Genomic DNA, 11,856 nt, shown 5'->3' with positions numbered 1-11,856 from the left:
TACTACAGAGCAGAAAAATATCTGCATGTTAGTTGCCCTTCAGAGGTTTAGGTAAGAGATATGAGATCAGAGGTACTATCTTTTGCATTGCTTTTAGACCATGAGCCCAAATATCTGTAAGCTCTGGTGGCACCCAGGGACAAGAAGATGTAAGTTTATGCTGTGTGATGTGCTACTCACTGCTGTGTGATGTGCTACTCATGGTTTAGTGGAACCTTGTGAGTCCTAATTTTGGATTTGTCACTAAGTTTGTATTTAAACATAGCCATAATTAATAGTGGACTTTCATTTTGGTGCCTTAATTTTTTGGAGCTCAGCTTTAATTATCTACTGCCTGAGTAGGTACATCTAGAGGTATGCAATTTGGTATACCCAGTCTGTAAAATGTACCTGAAAAATACCTTATTGATATTTCCCCCTGTATATTCAAAAATCCTAATCAAACCTAGGATTCTTGTATAGACCAGTATTGGCTTCTTGGGTAATTCTGGAAACATTTGGAGTTAATGGGGTCAATTATTCTTTATGGGGAAATTTTTGTATGGGGGGGTAGAGGGCTAGCTGTCCTCTGAAACTCCCCTAGGTTTCAAGAAGATTGGGTCAAGCCCCTGAACAATGCTCCCCCCCGCCCCCATCCAGCAATTCTCTACTGTATGCTTGGGGTGGGGCGGAGTGGGGAATCCCATGCTTTCTCCTGGACAAAGAAATTACAGCCAAACACACAAGAGCAACCGCTGACCCAAAGCCTTGGAAATACACAGGTAACTATGTAGCACTCCAGCAGCCCTCTAATCTGCTGTGGCATCATCCTGAATTACTTATGTGTCTCATTATTTTAAGGTAAGATTCTTTGAGAATACTACTCCTTGGGAATGTTGTTTGCTGTCTGTTCCACACAATGGTAGGAGCAAGGAAAACATGTCCTAGGAGGTTAAGTGTTGATTGATTAGGTGGCAGCTTCTGACTTTTCCCTTCAGAAATGCTGCACTGTAATAGATCCTAGATCAGAGGACTTGAACTTAGTCTTCTCTAGTTTTTCTTTGCATGAGGGAATACTGCTTTTGGTAGGACAAGAGGTTCTTCTGCACACATCAAGTAGTTCTAGTAGTGTGAAAAATAATGCTCCAGCAAGCTAGATTACATGGAGTTGAGAGCACCTTGCCTTTTTCCAGAAGAAGTGATATACTGGACCATGTTTTTCCCCAAATAGCTGCTGTTCCTCTGAGGGGAATGAAGCACCGCTTTTATAAGTGAGAGGTAAAGGCTGGTGCTGGTGATGTGGGGAACAAGGTGATCTGAAGGCTGTTCCTTGCTCGGTCTCTGCTTTCTGATGCAATTAGTAGCTCATTGTCAGCCAGGCAAGAGAGGTGAGTGGAGAAGCCCTTGTCGTGCCTTTTGGTACCTGCCTTTTGTTGGCATGGGATGAGAGTCACCGAGGGGAAGCTGTAGGCATCCAGGACTGGTGAGCAACTAGGGGGTACTCCGAAGATGTCTGGTGCCTCAAATATATGATCCATGTCAGAGAAAGGAACGAGGGCCTGGGTAGAGTCGTATGAGCTCTTCTCTGTGTCCTCAGACACATAGGACTGGGTGCAGCTCTCCTGGGCCTGGCTCTTCTGCTTTAGTAGCCTCAGGTCATCTCTGAAGTGAGGATTAAAGAGCAGATAGAGCAGGGGATTCAAGCAGGCTGGGAGAGGCAGGACCACCAACAGGACAGACTTGATGACTTCAGGGGTGATGAGGAAGAGGCTGAGCATGGAAGAGAAGGTGAGGAAGGCCACAGGACAATAAAGAAGGCAATTGGTAAAGATGAGCCAGGCTACGTGCTTAATCATGGCACAGTCCCATACTGAGTCAAATTCACCTTTCAACAGGTTGCAGTAGAGACGGATGTATGTGCCAGTGATTATGAGGAAACAGAGGGTGTTGACCAGCACCAGGGCCACCATGAAGCCCAGAACGGAAGGCTTTCCATCAGGGAGGGGGTATGGCAGGCAAAGAGGGGACGCCCCATACTCTCCTACAGAAAAGAGAGGGAGAGCAGCAGCTACAGAGGAGAATGCCAGGCAACACATGGCACCAGCCTTCACGGTGCCGAAGGAAGGCACTTTCCCATATGTCTTCATGCACGACACTGACAGACTGCATTGAATAGCAGCCAGTGTTAGGAGCAGGATGGAAGCCTCTGAAGCAAATACTGACAGGAATCCAGTCACTTGGCACCCTGCGCCCGTCTCCCACCTGGCTCCATATTTGGCAAAATGGCCAAAGGTGATGGCATCCACAAAGGCCAGGATGGCACAGTACATGCCCGTCAGCATGTTGGTTCCGGCAATGCTGCCAATGACAAATTTGATGGGAGACAGATAGCCAGGTGAGGCAAAGACAACAACCGTGACTAGCCCATTGCACAGTACGGAGACCAGCATGATCAGCCAGACACCAAGGCGGATTACCCAGCTCTCAAACAGGTGGTCACATGGCTTGAAGGGGCCTGGAAGGCAGGAAGGAAGGGGTCAGATTAAAGCATGACTGGAACAGGTAGTGTAGCAAAGCAACTAACGATATATTGGCAAACATCTGATTGAAAAGTGAACGACAATTAGGTAAGAAAACAAAGGTAAAGGTACATTGGTTTAAATGGCCAGAAGTAGGGGGGTACATAGCACACACACACAGCAATAAGGGATGTAAACTTGCTTTTAAAAAAACGATTCATCACCTGTTCTCAATTCTGTGCTTGTACAGTGAATTTATGTGTTTTGAGGAAGCTTCTTACCAGGGCTGGGCGTGCACTGGATGTTTGGATGTAGCTTTGTATCTTCCATTTCCAACTGGAAATCCTCCATGTCCATGTCATCTGACAGTTAAGGAAGAAAGCAAAACCACGGGCTTGTCAATACTCATCTTCTGTACTGTGAATCAGACATCTAGCTTGTTGTAATAAAGCCATGACTACTGACATTTATTTTATTTACTCCATTTATACCCTACTTGTCAATGAGGACCCAAAGTGGCTTACACAACATTTTCCTTTTCTCCAGTTTATCCTAGCAACAACCTGTGAGATAGTGTGTGACTTGCTCGAGGACAGCCAGCAACTTTGCATGGAAGAGTAGGGATTTGAACCCAGGATTCCTAGATCCTAGTCCAACATTTTAATCACTATACTATGCTGGCAAGCATACCATGGTATTTTAAGTTTATTTATTTATTTTCTATTTATATTCCGCCCTCCCCACATTTCCAGCAGGCTCAGGGTGGATTACAGATACATAGAGGTTAAAATATATAAAACAATTATTATAAATTAGCAACCATAAATACATCCAGATTTACACAATTTAAAATACATATAAACATCAACATAGCAGCACAAAATCCAACTGACCAAACCTAAATAGTCTCCAGAGCATCTTTGCAGTAAAAGATTTTTAAGCGGGGGTATTGGTGGTGGGGAGGGCCTAATCCACCCATCAACCGGCCGGGGGGCTCCGCCTAGCACCGTTCATATGCCTGGCGGAACAGCTCCGTCTTGCAGGCCCAGCAAAAAGATAAATCTTGCCGGGCCTTGGTCTCATTGGACAGAGCGTTCCACCCAGCTGGGGCCAGGACCAAGAAGGTCCTGGCCCTGGTCGATGCCAGGCGGGCCTCCCCGGGGTCAGGGATCTTTAGCAGATGTTTCTCACTGAAGCGGAGAGTCCATAGGTTTGTTTCATTGGTTTGTTCATAGGTTTGTTTCATTGTGACTGAAGCAGCAAATCTTGAAATATGATTGGCCTGACCTGCTTGCTAAGAAATAAGAGATATTGCAAATGTATGTTTTCAAAAGTCCCTAAAAGCCAATATTACAATTCTGAGGGAGTCTCATGACTTCAGAATCTGAAGAAGTAGTTGCACTCCATTAATCACTGTACATTCAAGTGTTGGCCATAATCTAGATTTGTGAGTCTGAAGAATCAAAGGAGACAAACTAGAATCTTCTTGCCCCAAGTCTGTTTCTTTCTTCCAGTCACTTATGGCATAAATAAACTAATGACTTACCCCTGAGAATGACATTGCAGCAAGCTGAATGGAAACTGTGTGTTTTGCTACAGGGAGAATGGAAAGTACTTTCAGGCTCCCTACAAATGGCCTGGCTTAATTACTCCTCTAGTCAAACATAGGCTTATATTGGGAGCGCTCATTTGTCCCTTGGTAAATATACTGAGCGTGCTCTGTTGGTTTTAAGAGTCATGCTCTTTTTGGCTACTGTGTAGCTCAGGTTTTTCCTCTAGGTCACTGGGTATGGGCGCTGAGTAGATCTATATTATTAATACACTATTGCTGGGGAGCATGCGTTAGAAAGTTTACAAGGAATTTTAATAGATGTCACTGAACCGTCAACTTGCAGCAAAAGAAGCCAAATCAATGTATACTTCCTGTTAAGATAGTATGCTTTTTTTAGCGATAGAAATGCTGTGCCTTTAAACAAATCCAGACATTCAGTAGGCATAGCTTTTCCTATCCTGGAGATGCAGTAATGGATAAAAGTCTCACTAGTTGGTTTTATGCCTGTCATGCAACTGTTAAAAGTATAGATCCTTTGTCGGGGAAAAATACCATGTGATTAGAAAAACCTCTATTGCAAAATGTACATTTGTTTTATTAATCTGTTATATTATTGTTGTCTTTTGAATAAGTCCCAAAATAACCACAATACCCCAAACTAAAATTTCTACCCACATTTTTAACCAATAGCTCAGAGTCTCAGAACACATAGTTTATTATTAATATTTCCTATGCTGGGGGAGAGATTGGCATAAAAAGGGTGAATGCCACAAGCTGTACTGTATCACTGATGCTTTTTCACTGCATGGAACCTAGCCCCATCCAGTTAGGCTAGAAGTGTGCTAGAAGTCTAGCCCAGAAGTCTAGACAGCTGAGTTTCTGCTGTTTGTTTTACTGGTGGTGTCAAGAACACGACTTGTGCAGTCTCAGAAGAGGTGCATTTTCTTTTCCTCACAAATATTCTACCATCAAAACATCTGGGTTACACAAAGGGAGCCACACAAAGCTTCCATTGAAACTTTTAAGCAAAAAGCTACTTTGCACTGCTGGATGTGCGAAGTGTGAAGTCCAAGAAGATGGAAACCTAGAATGTATGCAACACACACTTCCTGCCAATCCCCTCTGTTCTCTACCTGTGACTGTTACTGGAGCAAAACTTTTCCAGGAAGGGCAGAGAGTAAACCAGTGGTCTTATTCTCTGGCAAGAGCATGCCTGCCCATAGGAGTCAGTGTGTCGGCAACTAACCAATCTGCTCACTGTGTGCATTGATGCAGCTGTGCTATAGAGAAAACTGCTCCTTCTTATGTTTCACTACCGGCATTATAGTATCCCACAGTTCAGGGTTCCACATATCTGCTAGAAGCAAGGAAAAATAGCACCTATGCCAAGATGTAGAAAATTGTTGATGAATTTTAAGGATGCTTTTTACAAGTATCCCTGATCTTTTTACTAGAAAGACAAAAGATGACAGGACATGGGGATCAACCACTGGAGCAGCGTATCTCTGTGCACGGTAAAACATTTCCCAAGGTTTTCTGATGGAGAAAAAAAAATAGGAATTCCCTCAATGAATCGAGTCTCTCTCTCTCTCTCTCACACACACACACACACACCCTACAAACTAGAGTCAACCAAGACAGTAATTCCAGATTGGAGTGGTAGTCTGTCTCCCCGTAACCTAGAGTCCTGCATCACAAGATGTGAGAAGAGTATCCTTGACTTCTTTCCCCCAGAGCTGTTGCAACTGCTTCACATACAATACAAAGACTGTATAACTTAGGACAGGAAGCTGTCCCAACAGCATCAAAAGACAGTAAAATCTGCTCCCCCTCTTGACAGGCTGTGTCAAATGTATTTCTCATTTCAGCTAGTTTCTCAGTCTTGTCAGCGTGTGTGGGCCATGTGTTTATACAGTCATGTCATGCAGCAAACAAACAATCCAAGCTGTGGTTTGGAAATCCACATAGTCCCCCCCCCCCGCCCGCCCGCCAATGCTTTTTGCATGTGACTTGCTGTTGCACAGAAATCCCAATGCCACAGAATGATTTGGCCAAGTAAACAGCAGAACCCTCAATGCAACAGCCATATGACCCTTAAGCTGGCCCACTTCAATTGCTGCTGTCCCTCTCAGCCTTCCCTTCTGTGTCTTTGCATGGGCCAATCACTGTTGAGTGCTGATGGGTCAGAAATACTATGGAAGTGCATACTAGGGGCGATCATATTCCCCCCCCCCACACACACACACACATACACACCAAGCATGGGGGCAGGGGGCAGAGTCTGCTTCACTTCTTATGGTGTCCTTTCTCCATTATTTTTTTTAAAAAACTGCTTTGACTTCCTCCTTATCGCCAGAAGGACAAATCAAGTTAGAATGACAAGGCAGAGGGTGGTCTAACTTATAAATTAGTCCTACTCACAGTGATTATCAGGATGGCTTGGAAACAGTCCCGAGCTCCTCTTGTGCGCATCCTCATCCTCAGGACTCATATCTTCAGAGTCCCACTGGTTGGAAACTTTGAAGAAGTTGCCACATGCTCCATAGGCACAACACTGGTAAGCATAGGGTACCTCTAAGACCCTGAAGAGGAGAAAACAAGGCTAGCGGTGACCTGCTGCACTTGGACCTGTGATACATGGGTGTAGAAACTCATTTTGCCACAAAGGTATCCTATGTGTAGGAAGGACTAAAATATAATATTGATGTGGTGCAGTGGAGGACAGAGCTGCAATACTTTTCATAGCTGGACAGAAGAAGCTATTCTGTTAAATGCAGCTTGCCATGCAGAGATGGGAGAAACTACAACAGCAACATCCCTTCTTTTACACAGCTAATGTAGGAACAGGAAGCCATCCTCCTGTGCATTGGTTCTAGTTCCCTCTTGGAGTAACAGCTGGGGAGGGTGAAATCACTCCCTTCTGCTTTTGTCAGTGAAGCTCCATTCACAAGAGAAACAGGAGGTAGTTATTTTGTCCCCTCTTTGTTGCCCCCTCCAAAGCTGCATGGCTACTCCATCTGACTTCTGCAACCCTGGGAATAACTTTTCCAGTATGGGAAAGGACTGCTAGGAGAGAGCTGGAAATTCAGTGACCATCAGTACCTTCTTATGATGGAGTGTGGAATCTGTCCCAATTAGAGATGGGCACAAACTGCAAGATGAACTAAAGTTCGTCATGAACTGGGCTGGTTCATGCTTCGCGAACCAGCTGTTTGTGGAAGCCCATTTTCCACAAATTTCCAAGAACTGGGCTGCCAGTTTGTGTGGTTCGTGTAAAAGCCCAATACTCCTTTCTGTGCTACTTTGCAGCGGCAAGGAAGGGGGCATTTAAACCCCCTATCAGCTGCTTGTTGGGGAAATCCCTGACAAGCAGCTGATCCAAGCCTGTGGGGGTGAAATGCCCCTTTCTGTGCCGCTGCAAAGCAGCACAGAAAGGGGCATTTAAACCCCCAGATCAGCTGCTTGTCGGGAATCTCCTGGACAAGCAGCTGATCCAAGCCGGTGGGATGAATGCCCCTTTCCCTGCTGCTGCAAAGCAGCACAAAAAGGGGCATTTAAACCCCCATCAGCTGCTTGTCAGGGATCTCCCCACCAAGCAACTGATCCAAGCCGGTGAGGGTGAAATGCCCCTTTCCATGCTGCTTCGCAGCAGGATGGAAAGGGATATTTAAACCCCACGAACTGGTTCGCGAACTGGGGCAAGTTTGTGAAAGTTTGTGGTTCATGGTTCGTGAAACGGAACAAACCACATACCAGAAGTTCGTTTTTTCCCCAGTTTGTGCCCACCTCTAATCCCAATATTTCTGAATTCCCTGCATGATATTTCCTGTATTCTACTTTCTGTTCCTTTTATCTTGTTGTGAATACACTGATCAATTGGGCTGCAACTGCTCACATGTGTTAGCTGCTTATGATGAATACTCAGTACCTGATCATCTAGAATCCAGCATCAGCACTGCTGATGACAATCAGATCTAAATGCTACACGTGGTATGATCAGTATATTGCATAGGTGGCAGTGTTAAGGACTCTCCAACAAACATATTGCTGGTATTTCTGCCATTGTGTTTGGAGCCTCACGGCGCATTGTCTTAGCTGCTTACTCTAACCCCTTCAGGCTGCTCATTAATCCATAGCAGACAAGACATGGCCACACAAATAGCATTTACTGTAGGAAGGCTGGATGTCATTAGCTGAGGTTGGCTTTTGCAAAGGTTTTCCGCTCTGTTGAGCCTCAGGCGTGAGCCCCCTGCTTCCAAGGCCCCTGCCTGTGTGTGAGTTTGGATGATGCCAGCAATGAGACATTCAGTGGCTCATCGATTTCTCAAAGCAGAATCTCAGTGATGGATTCAGAGTGTTAGCAGGAAGTCACGCTTGCTCAAACCTCTGGACTAACAAAATTACATGGAAATGTCTGGTAAACATGGAGAGCGGAAGGTGGATGAAAGCAAATAAATAAAGTCTAGTCAGAAAGAGAGGGGGAGCATGCGTGCTTTGTGAAGCCAGAAACTAGTCATTGAAGATAGGAAGAAACAAAGCTCACCTCATCTTGGGAAAGTTTTCTTTAGGGAAGGACTCAGACAGTGCAGGGTTGCCTTTCAGTTTCAGGTGAGTCAGTGCACTCAAGCCAGACAATGGCAGTGTCACTAGCTGATTGTCGGTCAAATCTCTATTGGAGTGAAAGGCAGAGGAATAGACTGGTGAGAGGTGCTCTGGGCCAAGGAGGTGGGCTGCTCAAAAGGTTTTAATTGGGTTTTATTCTGATATTTATTTTTTTGCAACTCTTTTTTACAGTGACCTTGATGGTCTGGTGTCTATCAACAGGGCAATGAAATAGTGCTACCAATAGGTGTAGGGTTTTCTACATATCCAGGGTACTCCCTAGTATAGCCTGGTAAGTACTGAGCATGTTCATTGCCCAAAAGTGTCATGGAATGTTGAGGGAAATCAATCAATAAGGTGTTTGTGGAAAATGGGACTGCCTGAGCCTCTAACAATTTATAGTATCCTGGAGCACAGATTAGGACTTTTATACTCTGTGCCAGTACAAGATGCCATAAACGTTTAGGGACTCTGACCACTTTGAATCTAAATGACTGCTGGCAGTGCTGGTGAGATTAATTAGGAACAGAGGAAAAGTGAGACCCTAAGCAAGATCAGTCCATTGAAGTCAAGGACGTAAGTCTGTTTTGGATTGTGCTGTGGAGCATTCAGATTACTTCATGTATATTACAACAGTATTAATTAGATCAATGACTGTAAAGTTTGTCAGTATTACTTCCACACACAAGTGACAGCAGCTTGCCTAAGGGCCAAACAAGTCATGATGGCATCCTTGTGTTCACCGCTGCTATTTTTAGGGGGGGGGGTTAAAATACTGTGAGGATCAGGATTAGGCCTTCGTGATATTTTAAAATCACTTTAAAATGACAATGGCTTCCCTGTGGTGGACATGAGGAGGCCATCATTTTTGGTTTGGCCCTGGTCCCATAGGAATGTCTTAGCTCACAAAGCTGCTGTAGCATAGGGGTTAAGTGGTTGGGTTGCAAATCAGCACTCTGCTGGTTCAGCTCCCACTGCTGCCATGAGCTCAATAGGTAGCCTTGGGTAAGCCACTCTTCTCAGCCCCAGCTCCCCAGCTGTATCGTGGGGATAATAATAACACTGACTTTGTTCATCGCTCTGAGTGGGGCACTAATCTGTCTAGAAGAGCAGTATATAAGCGCAGTTGTTTTTACAGTCTCCCCATCACCCCTTCACCATCTCGTTGGGTAGCCCAGATTGAAGTAGTTGTGCTAGCTTTGCACATGGCATGTAAATATTTTCTGAGTCACCAATGTAACTTACAGCTTAATGAGAGAGTGGAGGGTTACAAAGGCCTCTGGGTGGATGGTCTGAATGAAATTCCAACTCAGGTCTCTACAAAGCAAAAGTATATATAATGAGAAAGGAAGTAGGCTGGGGGCTCTGCAAGTAGTAAAAGTATAGAATCCACTATTGCCTGTATATCGAGCACAATTGTCCTGTAAATCTGTTTTTAGACACTAATTTCATCCACCCAACAGTGAAAGCTCCCAAAGTTTCCATCTGGTTGTGGGGGGTGGTCACCTTGTAAAAAAGACTGACTTTCTTAGCATCCCTGAGTGCATCTCCATCGAATTTATGGGTGAGTTCAGTTTCACAAAAAGTATTTTATATTCCCCTCAGATACCCCATATAATAGCTGTGATAATTCTTGGACAGTCTGGTATGGCTTCATACCATAGGGGGTTTAAGTAAGCACTATTAGACAAGAAAAAAATAGAAAACCTTCAGTCGGAAACATTATGGAGTTTAGCTCCATTTATTTTCCTCATCTGTCTGTAACTGTAAGAGAATCAGTACATTATAGAACTTCTGTGTGTTAGATTATGATACATGTATAGGGTGTGTTCACATTTTAAGTTCATCTCTGTATCTGGTACTTTTGCAAGTCTGGTTCTGTGCTCACTACAGTTAACATACTCCACTCGGTGCTGCTCATTTGGAGGCAAAATGAATACCATCGTAAGAACGGTCAGTTACATCTGTAGGATAGTGCAGTATACGTATTTTGAAGGAGTGCCTTGGATGGATTGGAAATCATGCCCAGAACATCCTGCACGACACTGTTCATGCTGTTCAACATATCCTGACTCGTTTTCACTATAAATAATTTTAAATGCTTCTGGTAGTCCTAGCAAATTGTACTTACATGGAGCGCAAGGCTGTGAGCTGCCTGAAGGTGTCTGCTCTGATTTCATGGATCCTGTTGTGCTGGAGGCTACTGCGAAGACAGAAAGGCTCCTGTGAGCGAGAGGAACTTGCCTTATAGGGTTCTGTAGCCTCCCTGGCAGCAGAAGAAAGCAAGGCTGCCACGAAGGTTACTTCCATCAAAGTTTGTGGAGCAGGTTCAAATATCAAGGAGGGAGTGGGTCAAGAAACAAAACCATCAAATCCCACCCACCCTGAGTATAGCCTTGGGCCTGGGACAGCCCCCCCCCCATTCACATCAAAAGCGCTTTTGTTGGGAGTTTTAAAGGAGCCAAGACTTCATTATACTAACAGTTCCCAGGCCTCTTATACATCTGCTACTGCTGTGGATCCTGGAGGGCTCAAGGTCACCAGCTGGCAATCTCACCCCGGGTATCAAGTCCCCAAATAACATGTATGAAAGGGGAGTTGAGGGAACTCAGTGCCTTTATACTTCTGTGGCTCTTTCACGCAAGTCTTCTTAATCTGAAACCCCTCAAGAAATATTTATGTTCCCAAAACTTCCAATGCCATGATGGCTCGTCATTTCATGCTGCCACACCAGACACTCAACAAAGCCAAAAACTGGAACATTATTAATCCAAGAGAAACAGGCTTGTGCTCCAATATCCACTTCTCAGAGGTTCGTTGATTCCCCAGGTATGTTCCTCAGGCTGCTCAGACTTGGGATTCCACCTCAGCCTGCTCCCCCCCTCCCCCAGCAAAAAACAACCATTGCTTACATTTCCTCCAACTTCTGGCAGCGGTGAAAACTGGGCAGCTCCTCGATTTGATTGTGCGAGAGCTCACTGAAATGAAAATAACATCGAAACATTGCATGGGTAGAACAAAGCCAGCCTTCTAAAAGGCCTTGTTGGAATGTATCTGATGCTGAGGGAGGGAGTGGGTAACCTCAGGCTATGCAGCTGGGGAAGCAAGAAACCCCAGAGACAGGTAATATCCGCTCGGCACCCACTTGATGCTTGGCACCAGTTTTTCATTCATTTCTGTGCCCAATATTCCGATCTTATTACT

General features: G+C 44.8%; 1 protein-coding gene across 1 annotated transcript in view; it reads right to left on the bottom strand.

Moving 5' to 3' along the window:
- Window positions 1-831: 831 nt before the first annotated feature.
- LGR6 (leucine rich repeat containing G protein-coupled receptor 6) overlaps window positions 832-11,856 on the bottom strand; it is a 187,419-nt gene continuing 176,394 nt past the window's right edge. The window contains exons 10-16 of the mRNA XM_054981772.1: window positions 11,565-11,630; window positions 10,784-10,855; window positions 9,898-9,969; window positions 8,594-8,719; window positions 6,472-6,632; window positions 2,780-2,860; window positions 832-2,494 (exon numbers count right to left, since the gene is read on the bottom strand). Coding sequence (XP_054837747.1) covers window positions 1,245-2,494; window positions 2,780-2,860; window positions 6,472-6,632; window positions 8,594-8,719; window positions 9,898-9,969; window positions 10,784-10,855; window positions 11,565-11,630 — 1,828 coding nt within the window. The 3' untranslated portion in view covers window positions 832-1,244. The remainder of the gene's footprint in view (window positions 2,495-2,779; window positions 2,861-6,471; window positions 6,633-8,593; window positions 8,720-9,897; window positions 9,970-10,783; window positions 10,856-11,564; window positions 11,631-11,856) is intronic.

This window comes from Eublepharis macularius, chromosome 5 (genome assembly GCF_028583425.1).
Source record: "Eublepharis macularius isolate TG4126 chromosome 5, MPM_Emac_v1.0, whole genome shotgun sequence".
NCBI classification, from domain to species: Eukaryota; Metazoa; Chordata; class Lepidosauria; order Squamata; family Eublepharidae; genus Eublepharis; species Eublepharis macularius.
The sequence above is the reverse complement of the archived record's forward strand: the minus strand, read 5'-3'. Positions and strand labels throughout refer to the sequence as shown.